Raw genomic sequence first — 24856 nt, 5'->3', positions numbered from 1 at the left:
TTTTCCACAGCATTATAGTAAGGTGTGCATCTTAGTTCTTTCTGTCTTTATACATACACAGAGAACATAGCAGGGTACTTCAAGATTTTTATTAGCACTAGTTTGGATATCACAGCATAAGTGAAATTCCTGAGTTTCCAAAAACTATTATCTTACATTGAATTGGTCTGCTGTCTCTTCCTTTTTAGCTGAATTCGGCCTGTATTGCTGGTTTCAAGATTTAGGGCTGTTGTATTCAAGTGATTATAAAAGGTTAATAGGAGCTGGCCTTTCTGCACTGGTAGAGTGTAGCACATGAAACTCAGACCTCATCCATGCTGGAGCCATGTAACACAAAGGCCCAGAACATGTGCAGCCGGGCTGCTAAACCTGTAGCAGCAGCACGATGATTAACAAGCCAATAGAAGAGATCGTTGGCAGCAGGATCCTAACCCTCAGATTTTGATCCCAGACCAAATTGGAATGATAAGTTGAGCCACTGCTTCCTGCAGCATGCATAGAGGTGCCCCTGTGCTTTCCCAGGCAGTCACTACATCACCGACCCAAGCGTAGGGCTGAGGCTGCTGCCAACGCTCCCGAGGCAAAAGGATGGCTGAGTGAAATGTGTGCCAGTAGGCAGAGTGGTGCAGGCATGCAGCAGGTGCCAAGGGTAGATACAACCCCCAGGCCACGTGAGTTAGGAGGTGCCTGGTGAGATGCAACGATGGTCATTCTGGTAACCCCTTGCAGTCACCACCCAGATCCCTTGTAGTTCCTTTCATAAGCACCATCAGGCTGTCCCTGACTGCCCAACTGGTGCAGTATGTTCCATTTCTTTATATAAAGAGGGAAGATCAGTAAAATATTTACAAAATACAGAAAACAGAAAGAGACAAACTAATAAGTTTTTGCTAAATAGGAAAATACTGTCCCTTAAGTCACATAAAAGAATGGTGACAACTTCTATGGCACTGTAAACTTGAACAAATATCCCTTTTCAGTAATACAGCCTAGCACACGTGGCAGTATTTCAGGTGAATTCACCTTAAGGACTTTCCCCATCAGAATCAAGGCCACTGCACCTTGACCACCTCTATCAGATTTTCCAGAATATTCTTTTCCTGTAAAGTACATATGATATAATGACCCAAAGAGTTGTTGCGGTGAGGTTTTGAGCCAGGTGCTCGGCGTGAGATTGACTGTCTTGCATCTTCCACTTAAAAGGGAAATAGTTTGCAAACACTTCATGTCCAATGTAGACGAGGATCGAGTTCATTCCTAAAAGTAAGCACAAGTCACACCATCTGAAAGAGCAGGTACGCACTTGCTTCAGAGTAAGCAGGCAGAGGGGTGCCAGGCTTAGCAAACAGTGGCACCGAGACAACAGCTAAGCACAATAGCTACAGTTTCTGGCCCCAAAAATGCTACACACACATTCTTCAAGCACAGTCTGAGGGGTTCTCTCCCCTTATACATTTATTGAAAAGAAATATAGACAACCGATATGCTACATTGAAGATACAGCCAAATCAGTATCCTACAGTTTTATAGACAAGGGGAACAATCACAGTTATTGTCTTCAGGGTGGCCAAATGCCAACCTATGTGGTCAGATCTATTGCCTCTACAAACAAATGCTGACTTCCCTTCAAAGCTCTGGGATTTCTGCTAGGAGATATGATACCATGCTGTCACCCTACCCATCTTCCTGTCCAGACACCAGACACCACAGCTGCTGAAAGGTTCCCTGTGCTGTGGGTCTGCATGCTGTTCTTGGATGTTTGTCAAGAGCCCATTGCGGTTAAAACCACAGTGGGATGCTTTGGGAGACAGGCTTATCTGAAAAACACAAGGGACAGAAACTACACAGCTGCCCAGGGCATCTCGTCTTCCACATCTTCAGAAGTGGTTTTACTCTGAGTTTCCCATTAGGTTGCCCAAGTCTCAGCAGTCCTTTCCAAAACCAGCTATGACCAGCTGTGGTATTTTGCTTGGTACTAGGCAGCTGTTCCCTGGGACCTTAATTCAAGACTAAGCTGAGAACAGTCATTGGGCAATAGCAGCTTCCAGCCCTTGACACTCTCTCTCCTAAATATCTAGTCTCGAGTGTCTCAGTTCTGCACAAAGATTCACCTCTAGTTAATAATTCTGGCATCCTTTGAGTTACTTCATTCTAAATCCTCTTTTAAAAACAAGGGAAGCACAGAAAACCAAAGGATAGTATCGGTGCAGAAAGAATTGGAAGGTATACATTTCCTGCTGTGATTTTACTGACCTGGGTAGAAAAATGGAGCACCCGACCACAGTCTCCTGACATCCACAAGGTAATATATCAGCAATAAGAGAATGAAGGCGAAGCAGCTCATTGTTGTCACGTACGAGATTGACCTACACACATTTTCAGTAGCAAGATTATAGAACTATGTATACAGACAGATCTCAATGCAAGAAAGGTAAACATTCCCCAAGGTAAAACGGTACTTCAACAAAATCATACTAGAAATTGTACCTCTTTGCTTACCATAAGTTCTTGTTTATGGGAATAAACCCTTCTTCTTTAGAACATTTTGTCAAGACAGCAGAAATAATTCCCTGAAATAGAAAGTTGCTAAAGCTTATACAACCCCTACAACATGTTTCAGAAATACTAAGTTTGTGTTGCATAAAAATAAACGTCTATTAAAGAGCTGCACAACTACGTGACTTACCATTACTATGCTCCATATGACAAACCGACTCATGATTTGTTTGTGCTGGTCTTTGTAGAGCAAGATAATTTTTCCTGCCTAATATAAAAACAATACAATACATTAATTAACGTCTATACATGTAACTACATTTCATGGCCATATCTGCCACTGCCTACCTGTGCTAAGACAGAGAACACAAATAGGATTTATGTCAACTAAGTGGCTGAAAGACTCAGAATGAGAACTCTTTGCAAAGAATGGACACAGATGGGGAAATATGTAACTGCAGCCTCCTCAGCAACAGAGATGCACCTTTTCTCCCTTCCTTACTACGTTAGTACCAAAGAAAAGGACAAGCAACTTTGTTAGGTTAACACAATGCAACCTGAGCTCCATCTCCCTCAGCAAGGACCGCACAAAGCAACAACGCCATGTCCACTCCACTCCCCAGCCAGACCCACCACCTCCACTGCACCTCATCGCACCCTCTTTTTTGTGCACCACTAAAACATGTCCTGATGACTCACTCTTCGGTGCCGCACTTCTGTTCCAAGCTCTGTCCCACAGAGATTCCCAACCAATTTTTACCTAGCGCTACAGGCAGTAACATTCATTTGCCAGCACAAGAGTTTCTGTTTGGCTAACAGCTGCTGCACAGACAGAAAAGCCAGAAATGACTAACGAGAACTGCATCAAAAAGCGTCATGATATCCTATTCTGAACATGGTTGTGAGCTGGGAGTTTTCAACGTTGGCAACACTAATGTGAACCCCTGCCTCCCTCGTGTCTGGGAAGGTGAGCACACTCACAGCACCCACGCAAGATGGCTAACATTGCATGCCGAGTGGAAAATTAGCAACAGGGAACACACGCAACCACGACCTTTAAATGCATATATTTAAAAGGAAGCTCTGAAGTCTATGCATCTCTTGGCCCTGTTTTCCAGCATGCAGAGCCAGCCTACTCCCAGCTCAAACCCAACCTTAAAACAAGCAAAGGAAGTTTCCGGGTGGATATTTTGCAAACCTCTTGTGTCCATCCCTTACAAAAACTGAGAAAAAAAAAGTCTTGGTTTACCTAATGCAAGCCACTGCCAGGTTAGATTCCACTTCCCTGACACTTGCCTCAGGCTAAGTCAGCCTGAAAGCATCACTCTGGAAAGGGTTTTGTTACAACCAGTTTCAGCCTTAAATAAAGAAACCAAGTTGCCTCCTCACTTCCAAGATTCCTTCAAATCTTCCCATTACAGCACACAAACAGAAAGAGAAGAGGTACCTGCAGTCCCAGAAATGCCATAAAAATGGTATTTATAGTTCCCAGGATCCCTTCAGGATCATATGGCATCGTTGTTTGGTAAATCACCTTAGAAAGAAAAGGGCTGTTACAGGGCATCTGCACAACCAATCTCCTTTCCCTTCCATTCCTGTGCATGCACCACTCCCAAGCCTCTCCCGACAGCTGTGTTCAGTGCTCACCTGTGACTTCAAACTGCAAACAAAAGCTACTTACACTTGAAGAGGGATGCTGATACATATGCTTTTCTCCAAGAAGCAAACGATCAATGTAACCAGCCGCTCCTCCAGTGCAGTTGGGGTACTTTCCAAAGTCTCCAATGCCCCCAGGACCAAGATAACCCCTGGGACAGAAACAAACAGATTATGGCATTAAGTGTTGGTACACTCCACCTCAACAGTAGCTCGTCCACTGGCCCAGCACACTAAATGCTTCCCTGGCCAGAGGCACACAGTGAAACACAGGTCCTGGAGCAGCTGTGTCATGAGGGGACAGGCAGTACTGTGAGCCTAAAGCAATACTTCAGTTCAGCCCAGGCTACCCAGCTGGCTGCTCTACCTACTCTGCAGGTGCTGACACTTTAAAGGGGCAAAGATAGAAACAGGGATAACATTGTGATGATTGTATATTGCTGTACACAGACCTCAGGGAGATTTTAATCCTTTTCCTTAGGTAGAAAGGAAAAATGATCACAGAATCACAGAATCATTTAGGTTGGAAAAGACCTTTAAGATCATCAAGTCCAACTGTAGCCCTAACGCTGCCAAGTTCACCACTAACACAGGTCCCTAAGCACCACGCCTACCTGTCTTTCAAATACCTCTGGCACTTCCCTGGGCAGTCTGTTCCAGTGCTTGACAACCCTTTCTGCGAAGCAATATTTCCTAATACCCAATTTAAACCTCTCCACATGGCACAACCTGGGGCCATTTCTTCTTGTCCTGCCACTTGTTACTTGTGAGAAGAGACCCACACCCGCCTCACTATAACCTCCTTTCAGGTAGTTGTAGAGAGCAGTAATGTTTCCCCTCAGCCTCCTTTTCTCCAGAATAAACAACCCCAGTTCCTTCAGTCACTCCTTGTAAGACTTGTTCTCCAGCCCCTTCACCAGCTTCATTGCCCTTCTCTGGAGGCACTCCAGAGCCTCAATGTCTTTCTTGTAGTGAGGGGCCCAAAACCAAACACAGGATTCGAGGTGCGGCCTCACCAGTGCCGAGTACAGGGGGACGATCACTTCCCTAATCCTGCTGGCCACACTAATTGTGATACAAGCCAGGATCCTGTTGGACTTGTTGGCCACCTGGGCCACTGCTGGCTCATGTTCAGCCAGCAATCGACCAACAACCGCAGGTTCTTCTCCAAAAGCAGCTTTCCATGCACACTTCCCCAAGCCTGTAGCACTGCACAGGGTTGTTGTGGCCCAAGTGCAGTCCTGACACTTGGCCTTGTTGAACCCCATACAGTTGGCCTTAGTGCATCAATCTGCCTTTATAGCACTTGGTACTTTAGCACCAAAGTAAAGAAAGCTTTTTCACAGGATGAATGCTTCCATTAACCACCATGAAAACTCTCCATTCTTTCCCTGTTCCTAACAGAATGTATTTTTCTACTCAGTAGAAGAAAAACAATCTAATGCTCCACAGAAAGTAGTGTGAGTGCACAGTCTTACCTGGGACAACCTGGCACTGGTAACAGAAAGGTCAGGCAGAGCCAAATCACTTCTAACATCAGCATGAAAATCCACTGTGGCCAGTAGGGAAGAATATCTTTCAGAGCAGGACATGGCGTCTCCTGCACGAGATGGAGGGAGGCAAGTATTAGCTGGCAAGTAAAAACCATGCCCTTGGGGACATTCTGTACTTCCTGGCAGGGAGTCCCTCACATACAAGAGGAAGCTGTTATCATTACAAAATTGGGTTCTACCAATAGATCTTTCATCTTCACAAACTATTTCCAGACACTTAGCTATTTGAAGGAGGAACAAATGGAAACAAAAGCCCGCAATGTTTTTTTTAGTTGGAAAATGTCTAAAGGAATTTTGATTCATGAGTAGAACAAAAGCCTTTTGGAAAACAGACTCCAGAAAGGCCAAAAAGTAATATTACTTTCCCCCACTGTGAAAAAACACTGCCACAATTATCTGGACAAAACACAGGCCACAGGACTCAACATAGAGATGCCTGTTCCTGGGTTCTCTTGGCAGTGGAAAGTCATCAAAAGTGCCTGGGAATGCATTCACCATCTGAATGGATCAGTGAAATTCTCAAATATGGCAAAGCTAGATGTGATAAAATGCCGACTGCGATACTGAAGAGTACATGTTCCCTGAAATTTTTGCCAGGTCACACTGCACTACACATCAGGTAAGATGCTACATGTTTTCTCATCATTTCTCATGTGTTCTTTGTGCCCAAACAAGAGCAAGAGCTCCCAAATTTTACTCCAGTATCACTTGTCATCTCCCCACTTAACTCACCAAGCTCCCACTCTCAGCCCCAACTCTTGTAAACAGGAGTTCGAGAGCAGCAACCACCAGGTATGTGAATCCCAGTCTCTGGAGCACCCCAGGAAAACGCAGATTATCCCAAGACACTGGAAAACATGCATGCAATGTGGGAGAGGAGCAGATGTGGGCTCTTTTGTAAATAGGCAAGTACCCTTTGCCAGGGAGAGCTGAGAGCCACTGCACCTGCAGGTACAAGGGACACCTCCGCTCTGCCACCTCACTTTCTGTAAATCATACTCTGGGAAAGTCACCACTAAGATGGTTGGCATAAGGGTCAAACAGGGAAAACTGCATCAGTGCAGAACTGAAGAGCACTCTACAGGATATCGTCAAAGTGCCCCCCTGCAATTGGTCAGTACAGCAAGGCGGACACTTCCCAGTGGCCCAGCCAAGGATGCACCAACAACAGCTGCAGAAATAAGAGAAAAGACAGTAAGTTCCACTCACATGGTCCAAGGCAGTAATTGGGATTCACAACTATGATACCCAGCAGTATAAGCAGAAAACTTCTCCAGAGGATTTTCCCAAACACCTGCTTCTTGGAAGCTCCCCGTCTCAGCATGGAGCTCAGTGACAACGATGTCGATGTCCCCATGATGAACACAAACCTGGAAGACAGAGCAGATGGGAAATGGAGCTGACAGATATCCCATCACACATGTGCATGACAGCAAACACCAAACAGTAACAGAGTAGCCAATACTGGTGCAACAGAAATGCATGTGTTGAGTGGAAGTGGACAACCTTATTCCCTCTGATTGTTAGGAAATCCCAGTCAACTCAGGTTGCACTACAGGACCTTTCCCCCTCTTTCAGTGGTCAGTTGAGGCAATAAATTTCAGGGAAGGAGTTGCATTCTGGTCTTTTTGCAGCAATACATATGCTACCAAAACCCTCAAATCCAGTACCCAAAATTACATTAGCATCTTCAGAGCAGTAAAACACAAGCTGCAGGTCTATGATGCAAATCCAGAACTGACCCACTCCTTCCCTCTAGATTAGGTTCAGAGTCCAAGTCAAGCTCCCATCTCCAAGTGTAACCACAAGCAGTGCATATTGAGAGAAGCGTGCTTGGGGCAGATGGGACAATTGCTTCCCCGTAAGACCATTCCCTGTTTATAGGGAGACTAGCTCAATCCAAAATTCCCTTGGCTATTTTATTTCTAGATACAGTCAGTCTAGCTTTGTATCTTGCCAGACTGACCACCTCCAACACAGCAGTGTTTGCTCCTCAGAGACACTGCACTTCTACTGGGCCTCCCACTGACACAGTATGGGGGGAGGAGAGAGGATGTGGGGCAGGCAAAAGCACTTAGCTCTTCTACTGATTCATAAGAACGATGCTGTTATCTGGGGGGGCAGATTCTTATCAACCATTTAACATAAATTCACTCATCCAAATAGATTTCCACATGGAGGCAAGGTGCACACAATGTTCTCCTTGAACCCTTAACATAAAAAACCACTTGACACAAGAACTGTTCTTCAGAAAGACTTACCATGGAAACACCAGATCTGCCACTGTTAATCCTACAGAGAAATATGAAAGAACACATTATTTAACTCGAACTCTCCCTAAATTTTAACAACATTATTGTTGAGTTTACAGAGGAATTGCAGGCTGCTTGCAAGTTATTTGATGCCTCAAAATCTAAATCACATTATAAACAAAATTTACAATCATCTTGCTTCACTGGTTTTACCATTCTTCAAAAACAGGGTCAGACCTGATTGCTGTGCCTTTGGAAAGATTTCAGGGATGAGATCCTTGCTATTTTCCACTAGAGAAGCACAACACTTAAAACCTTTCCCCTAAACTTGCCAATCAAGACATCATGTTTGTACAACATCAAGCATCATCAGTTTGTCTGTGGTCATTAAAAAACACAGAAAAGTTAAAGATATGAACCTGTGTCAAAACCAAAAAGGTTACACACAGACTGTGATCCGAAACCATCTCATCACTGGGTGATGAGCCGGACTATACACTGCTTTGCCCATTAACCTAATAGGCCAGATACCCCATTGAATCAAACTGGCAGAGCATCCCAACCTTCAGCTGAGCACAGTTTACTGCAGAAGCTGCAATACCATCCATATCTAGATACTGCTACAGTTAAAACCCAGATTAACTGTCTCAATTATACTTTACCATTCCAACTCTCATGCCTGAAGAACCAGTATTTTCCTCCTCCATAGTTAACGAACACCATAATTATAAGAGAGAGCCTAAAAAGACAACAAAATCATACAAGAAGTATCATATGTCACACACAGTTAATGTTTATCCTCATTAGAATCTTACTGACTGTGAGACTTGGTTTATTTTATTTTTAAAGCAAGATCATGCACAAGGTTTCCAGTTTTGCCAATCCAGAAGCAGCATTTCAAAGATCCTGCGTGGTGGCAAACCGAAGTAATCTCCTTCACATAGCATTTTCACAGTGAACATCTGTTGTTCTTTTCCACCCTCTGCCACAACTTTAATGTTTCCTCAAACTAGATCAACTGCAAAGTGTTTCATAAATCCAAGAATTAAAACCTTGATTATCTTCCAAGTAAAACAGACCCCTGGAACCATCCGTCTGCCATATATTTCCATACACTGTCTGGATGTTTCCAACTGCCATTTGAAAAATACAAAAAATCTCATTCCCCTTGCAAGTGTTGCTCTTGACAAGGTTTTACTCTCACCCTCTGAATGTGTCCAGGGAACGAAGGCGTTGCCTAGAAGCTGTGCTCCACAAACGCGGAGAGGCATCACTGCCAACTGAATCTGTTGTGTTCGGGGATCCAAACTCCTTTGGGAACAAATCGGACACACAAAAGGCAAGTAAGCAGCTGCATCACCTGCCTAGGGAATAGAGTGCAGCTACAAACTTTCACACACTGTATTTGTCTGTTATGACCATCTTCCTCTGCCTTCTGTTTCCTCGCTTGCTACCTCTAACCCCTTCACAGCTCCACCATATTGCAATATTTGCAGATACTCCACACGCCATCTTTGACCAGGGTAGAAACAACAATGCAATGAAAAGAGCCTGCGTTTGAGACTTGAGAGTTGGATCCAGCCCTAATCAGCCACAGACTTCCCATGAGTGTTGCTTTACAACAGTGCTGAGCAGATGCACCTGCTGACTCGCAAACAGGATCCATCCATCCTATTCCATTTGCAATTGTCTGACACCACAGAGAGACTGTTTAGAGCGCTAAACCAGAAGAAAATTGAATGCGAGAGGGCCTTCTTTCCAACTGAGTCCCCTAAATCACTCTCATCAGCCCCAAGGACAGCATAAAGCAGCAGACACTGCTATAATACAGCTATGGAGATGGATAACTACAGGAATTGCTGCAGAGCTCTGCTCTCAAGTCTTTTGATTCTAGACAGGTTTGGACCTCTTAGATGTGATCTATATATATTCTAGAACAAAACGTGGCTTACACAGAAATACCAGCTCTAGGGATGCCACAGAAATCTTGACCTAAGTGTACACCTTGCTAAAATTCCTACTGTGCTGGAAGCAGACGTGAAAGTTGGCATTCCCTCCCTTCCCTTACATTGTTTATGTCTGAAGGGGACTGTATTTTCACCAACACGCTTGCTTCAAGGGGACTAAAGAGGACACAAAGCTGTATGTTCAAGACTTGTTGTAAAAGCTCTACTAGGAATTCACTAAACTTGCATGGAAACCCAGTCTAACACTCTCCATTGACATAAAATTGCCTAACATTGACACAAGATTTGCCAAGCGAAACATGCACAAGTGGAAGATGATTAGTAATAAACAAGTCCCCAGACATCCAGACAGTATGCGTTCCTCAGAGATGAAAACGCTACAGAACACAAATGAAAGATACTGCGGTCACTCACAGAATTAATCCGATGATCAGTTTCTCTGAGGTTCAGTTTCTTGTAAACCCAATTTCTGACTGGATCAATTCTGAAAATTAGTAACAGTTTAAAACACAAAACAAAACAAGAAGTACTTTATAAACATTTTTATCTTAATATCAGCCATTTAGCAGCATAAATCAAAAGTTGGGACAGTCCTTATTTCATAGAATGGTGTGGGTCGGAAGGGACATTAAAGACCATCTCATTCCACCCCCCGGCCATGGGCAGGGACACCTCCCACCAGACCAGGCTGCTCAAGGCCCCATCCAACCTGGTCTTGAACACCTCCAGGGATGGGGCATTCACAGCTTCTCTGGGCAACCTGTGCCAGCGCCACACCACTCATTGTGAGAATTTCTCCTTAATGTCTAGTCTAAATCTTCCCCCCTCAAATCTAAAGCCATTACATTTCTGTTTTCCCAGCTCACATACATAATGCTGAGATTCAGCCAGTACCTGATTGCTCAGTGAAGTCCAGCTATGTAATTACACAACCACAAGCTCAGGTTTAGAGGCTTTATTCTTGGGTTGCTTACAGGCAGGGATGTCACACATCATTCAGCATCCAGAATGGAAAGCTGCATATGCTACACATGCTTAGGTCTCACTGACTTGTATTGCCAACTCAGGGCTAGAAAAGTCACGGGAGGGTGAATCAGGGGTGTGTGAGCTTACAACAGACACCAGTTTATTTGGGGTTTACAGCACAGTCCTTGAAACAGTAACTGCTCTACACACAAGGCTGCAAGACATCCCACAAGGGAAACCATATCACACTGGGTTTATTATGCTATGGACAGATACCACAACTTGACTTGCAACCTGATAACAGGATCTGATCTGCAATAATGGCTACAGGGGGACTCCAAAGCACTGCCACACTATGATGTGCGTTCTCAGACTGGTGGCCCCACTTCACATGCGAGGGGGAATTACAGTACGATTCACTTACTTCATAAAAAGGCGCCCAACAACCAGAATAACAAGGATCCCCGTGTAAACCAGGAAAGCAAAGAGAATAGCTACATGAAAAAGAGGAAAACACAACTCTATAAATTATCTAACAAAACCATTCAGCAGCCTGGGCTAGGCCAAGCGTGACAAATACAACAAAAAAGTCCAACCCACCAATCATCACACCACCTTCTCCATGCAATACATATCCCCAGCCTGAGTCCCAGAGGGGAAAAAAAAAAAATCATAACAAAACCCCAAAACAACCCCAAACAAAAGCAGGCTACTTTCAAAGTGCAGCTTAGTAACTGCACATCTCAGCATACAAAGAGCAAAAAGTCCTGCCACTGCATCACATGGCAATGGTGAGAAAAGCAAACACGTGTTTTGAAGAAGAAACTAGAGATTTAGGAACAGCCTCAACATGAAGAGGACAAGGAAGAGAGAAATACACCAAGTCTGCAAGCACCGACAATTTTTCTTTACAGATGGAAAATGGAAGGACTGAAGAATAACTTAATGTAAAGAAAAAGAATGGAAGAGACACAGATGAGAGTCTGAAACAGTTCTGGAAAAGAGATTAACAAAAAAGCAAGATGTGTGGTTTAACATGAAAAGTACAACAACAAACAAAAATCAAAGAACTGTATGAATTGTTTCCCATTTTGCGAGAGAAGCAAGACAGAGGGACGAGGAAGGATTCTCTGTACATACATAAACATGCAGAGAATCAGGAACTAACTACAAAAATATCTCCCTCCAGACACATAGCCACTGATTTTTCTGGCTAGTCCCTGCTGCAAAACAGTTGTGGTCACATGTATGATGTGAAGAGGCCTGATCCTGGTCAGAGCCTCAAGGTGGGCGTATAAAACACAGGGTGCTGAGAGAGAACAGGAATAAGCCCATAACACATCTTCAGTACAGCATGAGTGGCTGCAGAGGCTTTTTAGGAAGTTGGTTCTGCTGGGAGAGATGCAAGTTGTAGAATGAAAGGAGGAAACAGCATTACATACGCAGGTAGCTGTTGATAGGGCCTTCATTGATGACTATGTCACAAGAAACAGTTTTGGTGCTTGTATTTAGGGTCTTTATCACAAGGGAATAATTACCAAACTCTCCAAAATGATACTGAATCCTGCAAAGGATAAAGGAAACTTGCTGAGCCATCACCGCTATATGCAGTTACAAGTGCTTACAGCACTTGATGAGCTGTAAGCCTGAATGCTAGTAGGAGAGGCAAGCTGAAAACTCGGCCTAACAGCATGACCTAGCAAGGAGCTGCCAGGCTGTGCCTTTGCCAAGCGTTACCCTCCCATAACCCAACAGAGATGCTTTACCACACATGCACTGCCCACTCCATCGCCTGCCTTCTTGAACTACAACCTCCCTCCACAAGAGAAACCAGGTGCTTGCACATGCTGGCTCAACACAGTTCGGCTCCTGCTTGCACCTAGACCCTTTCAACACAATTAGAATGTACACTACAGTTACAGCAGCAGTGTGAAGACCGAACTTCTAGGTCTAAGCAGTCAGGAAAAAAGGAGGTGATGGGCAGGCAATAAATAGGCGCACAGTATCAAGAAAATATAACCCAAAATACAGAACAGAGCTACCCAGGTGTTTCCTGGGGCCAGGCCACATACTTGCAGAGCTCTTCATCACCCCCAGAACTGTTGAGCAGCAGGGTGAGTGGATGCTGGGTATCAACCATTACCACCACCATGCCAGGTTCCCTCAGGCTCCCATTGCTTGGTGGGACAAATGCCAGGAACTGATACAAGCACTGTGGAAGAAGAGCTCATTAGTGCCAAACGAGAGTGAGAGGGGCTCCTGCTTTGCACAGGGACGAAGAAAAAGCCAAGGGAAGTTGCCCAGGGGCTGAAGCAGCTCTCGCTGAAGGGCTGCCCGGTACACCACTCAGAGGTAAAACCAGAGTGAAGCAACCTAGAATTATAGAATCACTAGGCTGGAAAACATCTTTTGAGATCACTGAGCGCAACCATACCTGTCTACTACTAAACCACATCCCTGAGCACTTCATCTATGGGTCTTTTAAACACCTGAACAAATGGTGATTCCACCACCTCCCTAGGCAGCTGTGCCAGTGCCCGATGACCCCTTCCGTGAAGAAATTTGTTGAAATGTCTAATCTGAACATCCTCTGGTGCACCTTGAGGCCATTCCCCCTTGTCCTGTCCCCTTGGAGAAGAGGCCAGCACCCTCCTCTCTACACCCTTCTTCCAGGTAGTTGTAGAGCAATAAGGTCTCCCCTCAGCCTCCTTTTCTCCACGCTGAACATCCCCAGCTCCCTCAGCTCCTCATAACCCCCGTTCTCCAGCCCCGCTGCCCCCTGCCCACACTTCAGCACCTCAGGGTCCCTCTCGCAGCGCTGGGCCCGGCGCTGACCACGTGACCCGAGGCCCCGCCCCGCGCTCACCTGGTGGCAGGGCCCGGCGCGCGCGGACAGGTTGAGGCGCGGCGCGCGCAGCTCGTTGCGCACGAGCAGCACGGCCTGGTCCATGCGCCGCGCGGTGCGCGAGCTGCCGCCCCTTGCCAGGCCCTCCCCCCCGTGCGGCTGCGAGAGCCCCGGCGCCATCAGCAGCGCGCCCATCGCCGCCAGCGCCGCCGCAGCCAGACCCGCCGCCGACGCCATGACGCTGACCGGCCGCCCGCTACGCCCGGCCCGGCCCGGCTCAGCACAGCACAGCACAGCACAGCACGACCCTCGACCCTCCTGCCCTCGCCCCGCCCCGCCCCTCCCCGCCCTTCTTCTCCTCCCCACTCCGCCTCGCCTCTCCCCTGCCCTCTTCCCTCCCCGCTCCCCTCCCCTCTTCCCCCTTCATTGCTCCGCTCCTCCCCTCTCCGCCCCTCCCCTCCATTCTCCGCCCCGCCCATCCCCGCCTAGCGTCGCCTCCTCGTCCCTCCCCTCTTAGCCCCTCCCCAGCTCCGCCCTCCCCTTCTCCCCTCTCATCTCCTCGCCCCGCCCCTCCTCTCCTTGCCCTTCATTGCCCCGCCCCTCACCTCCTCGCCCCGCCCCTCGCCTCCTTCCCCCTCCCCTCCTTCCCCTCCCACCCCTTCTCGCCCCGCCCCGTCCCCGCGCGCGCTGGCGGAGCGCGCGCCCCTCGTGCCCGGAAGCGCGGGCGGGCGGCGCGGCGAGCGTCGAGCGTGAAGCTTTGCTTACTGAGGTTTCTCGTGGTCATGGAAGCGCTGCGCGGGGAGCGGGATCGTGTCTAGCCTCTGCCTTTCCCGGAGAAGGCGGCCATGGAAAAGAAGCCGCCCTCGTCCCGGAAGGAGGTGCCGTCCGTGTCGCCGGCGCTGCTGCTCGCGGCCGTCCTGCTCCTGAACGCCGTCCTCTACCTGGGCCTCAACAGGCTTTACGCCTCCTCGGGACGCGCCGAAACGGCCCCCGGTGTCTGCCCTTCCGGGTACTTCAGGCTGGCAGCGGGGAGGAACTGCTCCCCGTGGCTCTCCTGTGAGGCCATCGGCAGCGAGGTCCGGAGGCTCAAGTGCGTCGGCGAAGGCGCTGTCAAGAAGGTGAGTTTGGTTTTCCTTTCTTTTCTCCCGTGAATAAGGCGCTGTCGCTGGCTGCTGCCTGTTGTGACAGCCAAGGGCGTGTGGTAGGGTGCACGGAACAGGTAGGAGAGTGTGGCTGGAGTCCTGGGCCACCTCCCTGACACCACGCGGCTTCCAGCTACACCAGTAAAATCACAGAGATCAGGGAAGTGGTTGTGGGCTGTGGGACAATCATGGCAGTGTAAGACTGGCTGTTTGGGTAGGATGAAGTAATTTTGTTCATCTGCATTGCCCGTTCCAAAAAAAGTTAGGAAATCATGATGTATTGATGATGTCGGTAAGGGCTTGCCGCGAGAGGTACGCCTCCCACCTAAAGGTTTGGCTGTGCCTGGTGACTGTGATTTGTAGTTGTGAATTAGCAGTGACTTGGAGGTCGGCGGGAAATGGTAGCAGTCAGTGGAAGGAGGCTCTCCAAGCATCTTACGTATCTCTTGTATGTTCTCAGGCCTTCCTTTCTGAGTATAAGGAAAACAAAGTGGTTATTTCACAGCTCACCAACTCAGAGCTGAAGGAGGACTTTCTCCATGGACTGAAGATGCTGAAAGCGCTTCAAAGCAAGTACGTTGTCCAGCTGCTTGGCTACTGTGAGCAGCAGTTCACAATCCTCACCGAGTACCATCCTCTAGGCTCCCTCAGGGGCCTGAATGAAACTCTCCACATCCCGAAGTACAAGGCCATGAACACCTGGCATCGCAGGCTGATGCTTGCTATAGACTACGTGAGTATCATTCAGTACCTGCACAGCAGCCCTCTGGGAACCTTAGTGATGTGTGACTCAAATGACCTGGAAAAGGTCCTTTCTCAGTATCTCCTAACGAGTGACTTTCATGTCCTGGTGAATGATTTGGACGCTTTGCCTTTTGTGAACAGGAGTGCCGGCAGGCTGGTGAAGTGCGGTCATCGGGAGCTGCGAGGTGATTTTGTAGCTCCTGAGCAGCGTTGGCCCTATGGAGAAGAGGTGCCGTTTGAGGATGACCTCATGCCTCCCTATGATGAGAAAACGGACATCTGGAAAATCCCAGATGTCACCAATTTTTTCTTGGGCCACATTGAAGGAAGTGACATTGTGCGACTGCATTTGTTTGATATCCACGCAGGCTGTAAAAAGACGGACCCAGCTGAAAGGCCTTCTGCCCAGCAGGTCTTAGACACTTACAGGAAAGTTTTAACTTTGCTGATTCGGGAGGCAGCCATGCCTGGTACTAGGGAAATGTTATAGTGGATCATGAGACAAACAACATTCTGAAGTTCATGTCATGAGAAGAAAACAACTCAACTGAACTTGTACTTTTTGATTAAAACAAAACCACCCAGTGCTGGAGTTGTGCAAGCTTCCCATTGGCATGTTTAGTCTATTATTGGAAGAGGAGGAGGGAGAGAAATTAAGTTGTGTGGGTGTGGGGAGAAATTTGTTCCTTAAGAAATAATAAATTTTCTTTTGCAACCTTTACACAAAATATCTCTTAAAAAAATACAGAAAAAGAGTTAAAAAAAAAATATTGGCCCACTTAAACTGATTGGCGGAGGACAAGACCATGGCATGCCCCCCACAAGCTTTGTTCTGATTCCTGTGGCTTTGGCTTATCCACAAAGCCCTTGCCCACTTCCCCATGGAGTAAAAGTAGTGGTCACTCATCAAGGAGTGTCCCAGTTCACTTCAGGTGAACCCTGAAGCCAGAGCCCCAGCGGCATTCTCTCCCCGCTGGATGGGGCTCGGCTGGTTTTGGAGCTCTGCAGTCATTGCGATGTGGGCCCTGTGTCCCACACCAGCAAGTATGTGGCCACTTTGTAAGTGAGCAGATGATGCAGATCCCAAAGAAACTGCTTACATACATACGCTCTTGGTTTTCAAGGTTTTTTTTTTTTGCTCCATGGTATTCTCAGATGGGCTCTTGAGAGATAAAGCTGTGAAGCAGGAGTCTCCTGCTCTTTTTTAATCCATAAAAATTCAGAGCACTTTGGAAGGGAGATGAACTTTCTTGTTCACTTATCCTTGCTGAGTGTCGTCATGACTCAATGGAAGGGAAGAGAACAAGAAACTAGAAGAGAATGGGACTTCCTTCCACAGCAGTGAGTGTTAAATGTGAGCTTTGGAAAATAAACGCCCTGTATTCAGAGCGTACAACTTTATTTGGTCTGAATTTAGAGCCCACTAAGCACAAAGAAAGGCTGCTTTTTTGTTCAGGGTATACAGGAGGAAAGCTTTTGGTACCACCTATATGAATGTTACAGCTTGGTACCAAGAGTCAGAGAGGAAGAATAACGATGCCTTAATCCAGCAGTAGACTCTGTTTGGTGGGACTGGGGTGTACTTGTTCTCTTAGTGAAAAAAACAGGCATAGTATGAATGAGACACATGGACTCTACATTATGCACCTGAGGACTTTCTGTTCTGTGGACCGGGTCTTTGAAAGACCTCAGGGCCTGAGACAACTTCCATGTTTTGACTTCAGAGGTAATTTGTAAGCATAGAAGTCTGTGATCCTTTCTGCTGAAGAGTTTGGTTCTCTTCTTTGCTGTGCCAATATTACTCCTTACCTGAACAAGCTGTGTCATGACTGCACTGAGAATATGCAGTCAGCTTGTATATAATGTTCAAGCCCACATGTGTCCTATTGCTACCAAAATTTTATTACTAATCGGAAAACGTCCCTGCAAATGACTAAATTCTTACTTGATTTCATACAATGCCAGCAAGAGCCCTTTAAAGGGTGCTCATTATGGCTTTCCTTTCCCTATGGGCAGTCCGTTTTCTTAAATTAGCTGATTTTTGCCCTTTTTCGCTTGTGTAGTCCTTCCTGGCAGCTTTCCTGCTTAGGTTGTCAGGAAGCAAAGCTCAGAAGTCAGGGTCTCTAGAAGAGAACAATGATTTGGTATGCTTAGTGTTTGGGTTGGATTTTGACTCAAAACTCCTTAAAAGAAGCCTGGGGAAAAAGAATGCTCTCTGTGTTGTAAAATCATATCATCCAGCCTATGAACCCTTGAGTTATTATTATTATTAGGGTTAGACTTCTACAGTTCCAGCATGAGTCCAGGATGTGGAACAGTTGGAAAAGCATCATGTTACAGCTTCTCAAAGCCAGGGATCAAGCTTGGAAGGGCCAAGAGTCAAATTTTTCACGTGTCCCTAGCAATAACTTGTTACCTTTTGTTAACTGTCATGTATACTTGAAAGAAAAATGAGTATCTGATGGCTGTGAAGTAAACATCCTGTGTTTTTTATGAGAATAGCAAAGACACAGAAGAACCTGCCAAGCTTCTTATGCTGGTCTCTGTCAGCTAAGACAATCTTCTGCTTGGATTCTTGCTCTGTTGTGTACAGTTGCACCTTGCAAACAGCCATACTGATTTCACAGAGTGTAAAACAAATGAGGACAAATTATTTTGAATTATTACCTTGCCATGGAGAGGTCTCTCTCTGTTCCTGGCTGAAATAGTTACAATATTTTTAAGAAAAGGTATCTACCTAAACATTCACCCTGAGCACTGGGCCCTCAGCATGTCTTTTCCCTGTTCCCTCTCCTTCAGCTTGTATGTGGTTGGGCGTTGTATTTCAGGAAGAATAAATTATATTTGTTCTGAATACAGCATTATGGAGCTTCACAGTTTCTTTCTGGGGATGTTGTTTCCGTCTATGAAGAAACACTAGATGGCAGCATGACGGTCGGCTTTCCACTGGTTATTAGCAATTGCAGTCTCTCATGTCCAAACATAGCTGGGATCTGACAGAGGAGCCAGTTTTGTTAGCAAACTTCCATAAACCCCTAAAATGTGTCATTGTGTTTGGATCAGCGAATCTGTAGTAACAACACATAGAAATAAGGGCTGTCAGAAGAGCCTTTTCTGCCGGTTGAAGAGTCTGCCTCCGCTTTAACTTGCTTGTGATATTTGTATACATCATTGTCCCTTTTAATCTCAACCAGAGGCAACCTCAACAAAGTTTAAGTGTCACCTCATTCTAGTCTTTCAGTAAAATCAGAGGACTTTGCATCCTCTTCATCTTTCTGTTTTTCCCCACTAATCCCTTCCACAATCTCAAGATTTCATTAATTCTGTCCTTCCCACATTTCCAGCTTCTTTTTCCTTAAAGGGAAGGTGCAAGGCCTCACAGAGAGGGAAGAAGAGGGACAATAGCCCTAAAAGCTGTTGCCTCCCCTCTTTCCAATATCTCTGCTGGGCATTCCAGTTTTCATCACCAATGACAGCCTTGGATAAACTTTTGGGGGCTTTGCTGCCTCAGTACAAACAGTTCTTATATGTCTGGTGGAAAACATCAAAGGATGAAGGGCAGGAAGAGGTCTCTCCACAGCTGAAGTCTGCAAAGCCTTCCTCATCCATTTCCCAGCTAGGTCTAGAGCAGTGGACTTGAACTCCTCTGCCAAGACCACCGCCACAGGTCTGCCTAACCTCAACAACAGTTGCTGGTTCTCATATGAAGTTCAAAAGGAAGGCCTCACATTTCCTGTCCTTTCCCATAAAAGATGCTTCTTCTGGGATGGTTATTGGCAGGTTTCCTTCGGAAAACTTCAGAGGAGTCTCCCCAGCCATCCTGGGTGGTCAGTGTCAAGGCAAATATAGTCCCAGGGCTTTTTTCTGCTGCCATCACCAAGATGAAGGCCTTGGATCTGGTCCTGTGTGCAGGGTTTGCTGAGGTCAATGATCTGCATCACCTTGCCTTTATCTTTTGGGAAATGCCTCTTCTGCCATCCCTGCAACGGTCCCACAGCACATTCTGCCCACCTCATCTGACCAGCTAAGCAAAGAAATAAAGCAGAGACCATCTTCGGGACTCAAGAAACAGCACCTGGTTCCCAGACTGAACACCCCTGGGACAGGGCTGGGACAGCAATGGAGGAGTCAGGGAAACTTAGGACATGCCAGCTGAGCCTGTTGACAGTCTGGCTGTGAGTGCCAACTGTGTCAGGGCACCTGGACCCCCTTGGTCCGATGCTGTTGCCAAAGCAAATTCCCAGAGGATTTCTCAATAAATTTAGCCCTTACTAGGTGGGTTTGTACTACAGGATACAGAATGGAAATAGACTGAGAGCAGAGTCCCAGATTCAGTTCAAACCCATTGCTCCTTGCTTTTTCTCCTTAGAGTTATCCAAACAATAGCATTGCTAAGTGCTATTTTCCCTTCCCAAACGGCGTTGCTGGCTGTGGGCTTCTAGGTGGCTGAAATCTGATGTAGCGAGTTTCCCTTTGTGTGCCATGGGTTTTCAACTATATCCTGATGGCTATAAACTGGAGAGGAACAGTTTTAGACTAGACATGAGGAATTTCTTCACCATGAGAGTGGTGAGGCACTGGAACAGGTTTGCCCAAGGAAGTTGTGGATTCCTCATCCCTGGAGGTGTTCAAGCCCAGGTTCGATGGAGCCTTGGGCAGCCTGATCTTGTGGGAGGTGTCCCTGCCCATGGCAGGGGGGTTAGAATTGGATGATCTTTAAGGTCCCTTCCAACCCAAACTATTCTAGGATTATATGAGTATATGATTCTAAAAGCACTCCTATAACACTGAATCCTGTACAGGTGAGCAGCCTTTATGGTGACTCATCTGTATGTTCAACACTATCAGATGTAAAAGGTGTTGCATGCATATCCACACCAGCTGCTCTGTAGGTCTTGGTAAACCCAAGAAATAAAATGGACACAATCTATTTCATTGAACAGGGTGAGTTTTTTCTTTTCTGGAGAGTACTTTTAAAGTCCATGTTACTCTGTATTTAACAGAGCGGTCACTGTTAGGTGTATGAGAAGTGTAGAACAGCACACAAACCTTTTGAAATTCTGTCAGAAGCTCTAAACCAATATTTTCCTTTGGTGCCATATAAACAAAATATCAGATCATTGTCTTTGTGAAACAGAGGCAGTGCTGTTTGCCAGATATAATTTGTGAGATATTTGGCAGAATTTGCAACTGTAAACCAATTCTATCATTATGACTGTAATGTCTTACCAACAGTCAAGAGACCCTGGGAACAAGAAAAAAGTGGTTCTCAAGTTCTTCTAGCATGATATAATGCATATATTTGTAGAGTTCATCCAAATAAATTATATGCTAGATAGTACTTTTAAAAAAAGAAAAAGGATTTTATGGTTTTAATTGAAACACTGAATACTTGAGATGACCACATGATTTCCAATAATTGTCAGTCTGTGTTCTGAAGTCTGTAATCCAGTATTTATCAGGATTAAATGATGAATATATTTACATTATAGTGATATTTATGTCTCAGCGATTCCTGATTCTCTTTTAGCTCTGGGTACCTCAAAATCCATTAAGTATTACACATAGAGAGAGACACAAGCAAAATATTTGGCCACAATCTTCAAAAGAACAAGCATTCACATTCTGGATATGAAACAACTGGATTTTCAAAACTGGCAATATTCAGCAATTTTCAGTCAAATTTACAGTAGCTGCTGGATGCTAAGGACTTTTGGAAAATTAATGGTTTCCATGTAGAGCTGGAAGATCCTTTTCAGAAATTATCTTCATAAATATATGGGACTGGAGTCGGTGCTTTTATCAAGTACACACTCTGTTTCTTTGTGAAATGAACAATGTTTCCACTTTTGTAAAAGCTGGGATTTTTTTTTTTTTTTTTTTTATTAAATCACACAGCTATGTGTTCTTCTCCCCAAAAGCTGGTTCCTGTGAGGGGTTGTGTCTGACTCATAGCTGAAACTCCCCAGGTTTGCTGAGGTCAATGATCTGCATCACCTTGCCTTTATCTTTTGGGAAATGCCTCTTCTGACATTCCTGCAATGGTCCCACTCCTGTGGGGCCATTTGCTACTGTGTAATGTTGAAAATGTAGCCACTAAGTTTGGGTCTCCATTAGTTATGTTTTGCCAGAACAGCTTCTGCCAATACCATATATTATTATTATATATTATTTGCTTGGTGCCTGCATGCTTTGGTCACGGGCCAGGATCCTGGAGGTCAGAGGCTATACAGGCACAGCTGAAAATGACAGTCCTCTCTCTACAGGCAGCTTTAATATAAGAAAATAGAAGACAACTGATGTCTTTACACTTAAAAAGCACACACAAGCACCAGTTATCCCATCCCACCTCCTCATCCAAGCTACAAATAAATATGCTACGTATTCTACATGGACCAGGTCACACAATTTCTTGTATGCAGAATGACAGCTGCAAGGCTTGACTTTGCTCTGACCAAATTCAACAGCAGATTGCATTCCCATTTCTGAAGGTGTTTCAGGAGCCTAAGACTGAAACAAAAGCCCAAGCTATAAAAGGAAACAACAGTGGACGAACTGACCTAGGCCTGAGATTCAACCAACTTTGCTGTTTGAAACAGATTCCCCAAGGAAGTCATGGAGAAGGGCTACGCTCCCAGAACTCCTATTGCTACAGGCCAGCAAGTGGGAGATTACCCCTTTTTCTCTGGTTTGCAAGGGTGTCACACTCACTGCAGCACCCGATGTTGTTCTCCTCAACCTAATCCTGTCCTATCCACTGCTTAACATTTACTAACTTCAGAGGCATATGTGGAGGAAGAAAATCTCTCTCTACCTGTCTTCTAGGTTGGAGGTGGGTGGATTATCTGAGCCTTACATGGAGTATTTAATTAAATGAAACAAATCAGGCACATGCAGAGTGAGGCAGTTTTTTTCCTGCATGCTGGAGGCTGCAGAGAAAATCCCAAGACCTGAAGCCATGCTTTGTGGATGTGGGCCTTGGTTTCCTCCAGATAGGAAGCCAAGTGCAGAGTCCAGGGGCATTCCAGCCCCTTCCCCAGTAGTCCAAAGCAGGGTTAATACAAAAAGTGCCTTTGGATACAGCTTAAATAAAGCTTCTCTACATGCCATACGCGGGAGGCTGATCTGAACTGAGGTCTAGAGGTAGTATTGAAATACAAAGAGTTCCCAAGTTACTTATGTTTATTCTTTCCACTTTTCTTCCACAGATGGGTAATGCTTTCTTGTTAGGCCTGTTAGCAGAAAAGTTCAACTCACCAGAAAAGCAAACAAAAAAACCTCAACTTCAGGAGAAACTGTTTAAAATCCCTGTGAAACCATGCTTAATTAACTGTCTTGTGTCACGTTGCGTAAGTGATAGACTCTTTTTTTTTTTTCTCTTAGTGGTTTCCACAGTTCTCTGCATGGGTGCCATCCCAATTTAATGACCTAGAATTATGTCTAATTGCTATTCTACTCTTCTTTCCCACACCATGTGAGGCAAGGAACTTTTCTCATTATAAGAGTGCCTTAACTTTTTTTTTTTTCGTATTGTCATTTTCACTCATATCCTTTTATGCCCTGATCTGAGGCCTCTTTAAATTAATCTGGTCCATAGCTTGGGAAAAGAATGCCTTGGCATATTTTGCACTGAGAAAACAGTTCCCCAAAGGATGGAGTTTCCCCAGGCTCCTTGGACATCTTCAAAGCGAGTGCCATCCAAGCGAGGTGCCTAGCTCCCCTTTATTCATTAAGTGGTCAGAGCAGTTCCTGGGCACAGGACTTATTCTGAATGCTTGACATAGGTTAGATAAATCATGCCATAAAAATACTTGATTTTTCACTTTATAAAGGGTGCAGACAAGTAACCATAACCTAAGCACATACCCCAAATATGCGTAAAGCAAAGGGAGACGAACCCCATCCATAACATCTACATTGTAATAGTTCTATTATCTAAAAGAAGATTCGGTAAAAGAAAGTATCAGGGCCAGAGCTGGAGGAAAAGGAGCATGAGAGGATAAAGGACAACAGACCTCACTTACCATGTAGCACAAACATGCAACATCAGGCTGTACAAAAAAAAAGTATGCTTGTGTATGTGTGTTAGAACATTCTCTGCCTAGCTAATCTGCATCTCATTAAACAGTCAGACAACTTTTCAAGTTTCTAAACTGAAACACTTGCTCCACTCCACCTTTTCTGCCAAAGCATAATCTTAGAATTGTGCTTTTTGGCATCAGGAACATATGGAGCATAGGAGTGAGCTATGTTTCTCTGTGCATATCCAGCAACTCCCATTTTGGCACAAAAAAAAAGGAGGCAGGATTTTTCAGAAAGTGCTGTTTCTATTTTGACAATCTCAGTTGCCAAATTTAGTTTCTATGTGAAAAGTGGAAGATTGTGACAATCTGAAGCTGAACACTGCTAAGCCACATCCCACATGGTTCTACTGCCACAGGGCCTGCACTAGCCCTGGTTGGGTGAAGGTGCTTTGGACTCCGTGCCTGCTGGGCTTTCAGCACTGCTGAGTTCACTCCTCTCACAGTCCTCTACCTGCCTCTGCATTTCCTCTCCGACACTGGCCCCGGGAAAGCAAATGGACTGTTATATCCCCTGCATAGAATCATAGAATTGTTTGGCTGGAAAAGACCTACAAGATTGAGTCCAACAGTACCAGCCCACTACTAAATTACATCCCTAAGCACTTCATCTGCCCTTCTTTTAAATACCTCTAGGGATGGGGACTCAACCACCTCCTTGGGCAGCCTGTGCCAGTGCTTGACAACCCATTTGGTGAAGACATTTTTCCTGACATCCAATCTGAACATCCACTTGCAAAACTTGAGGCCATTTTGTCTTGTTCTATCACTTGTTACTTGGGAGAAGAGACCAACACCTGCCTCACTACAACTTCCTTTCAGGTAGACGTAGAGAGCAATAAAGTCTCCTGTCAGCCTCCTTTCCTCCAGGCTAAACAACCCCAGTTCCCTCAGCCACCTCTCATAAGACTCGTTCTCCAGATCCTTCACCAGCTTCGTTGCCCTTCTCTGGACACACTCCAGCACCTCAATGACTTTCTTGTAGCAAGGGGCCCAAAACTAAATCCCCTGGGAGTGATACTAAAAAGGCCAGCAAACCAACTCTCTAAGGCTCATTGTAGGGTTTTAGAAAGCAAGCATCCTTTAGCAGGACTGGGCAGCATGAGGCAGTGATCTCCATCAATCGTGTGCAGAGAGACAAGAGCTGGGACAGG

The 24856-nt window shown here is 45.6% G+C and overlaps 2 protein-coding genes across 4 annotated transcripts; one reads left to right on the top strand and one right to left on the bottom strand.

Annotated features, from left to right (window-relative positions):
• Window positions 1–83: 83 nt before the first annotated feature.
• On the bottom strand, window positions 84–14033 carry HGSNAT (heparan-alpha-glucosaminide N-acetyltransferase). Of its 3 annotated transcripts, XM_054064726.1 has the most exons (18): window positions 13757–14033; window positions 12963–13102; window positions 12333–12454; window positions 11315–11384; window positions 10339–10408; window positions 9356–9469; window positions 9162–9268; window positions 8620–8696; window positions 7967–7997; window positions 6915–7075; window positions 6438–6553; window positions 5631–5752; window positions 4178–4304; window positions 3944–4030; window positions 2687–2764; window positions 2500–2570; window positions 2254–2366; window positions 84–1257 (listed from the first exon to the last, which is right to left on the bottom strand). In XM_054064726.1, exons 1-18 carry the CDS (start codon window positions 13970–13972, stop codon window positions 1076–1078), a joined length of 2004 nt encoding a protein of 667 aa, XP_053920701.1. In that variant the 5' UTR covers window positions 13973–14033; the 3' UTR covers window positions 84–1075. The 3 variants fall into 3 exon arrangements, with proteins under 3 accessions (XP_053920701.1, XP_053920699.1, XP_053920700.1); XM_054064724.1 differs by lacking the exon at window positions 9356–9469; XM_054064725.1 differs by lacking the exons at window positions 9356–9469; window positions 12333–12454 and having other exon boundaries at window positions 13757–13895.
• Window positions 14034–14394: 361 nt separating this feature from the next.
• POMK (protein O-mannose kinase) lies at window positions 14395–20863 on the top strand. The gene is made up of 2 exons (XM_009567043.2): window positions 14395–14853; window positions 15338–20863. The coding sequence occupies exons 1-2, from the start codon at window positions 14581–14583 to the stop codon at window positions 16109–16111; spliced, it is 1047 nt and encodes a 348-aa protein (XP_009565338.1). The 5' UTR covers window positions 14395–14580; the 3' UTR covers window positions 16112–20863.
• The last annotated feature ends 3993 nt before the right edge of the window (window positions 20864–24856 follow it).

This window comes from Cuculus canorus, chromosome 4, assembly GCF_017976375.1.
Source record: "Cuculus canorus isolate bCucCan1 chromosome 4, bCucCan1.pri, whole genome shotgun sequence".
In the NCBI taxonomy this organism is placed as follows: Eukaryota; Metazoa; Chordata; class Aves; order Cuculiformes; family Cuculidae; genus Cuculus; species Cuculus canorus.
Note: the sequence above shows the minus strand (reverse complement) of the source record. Positions and strands in the feature narration are given on the sequence as shown.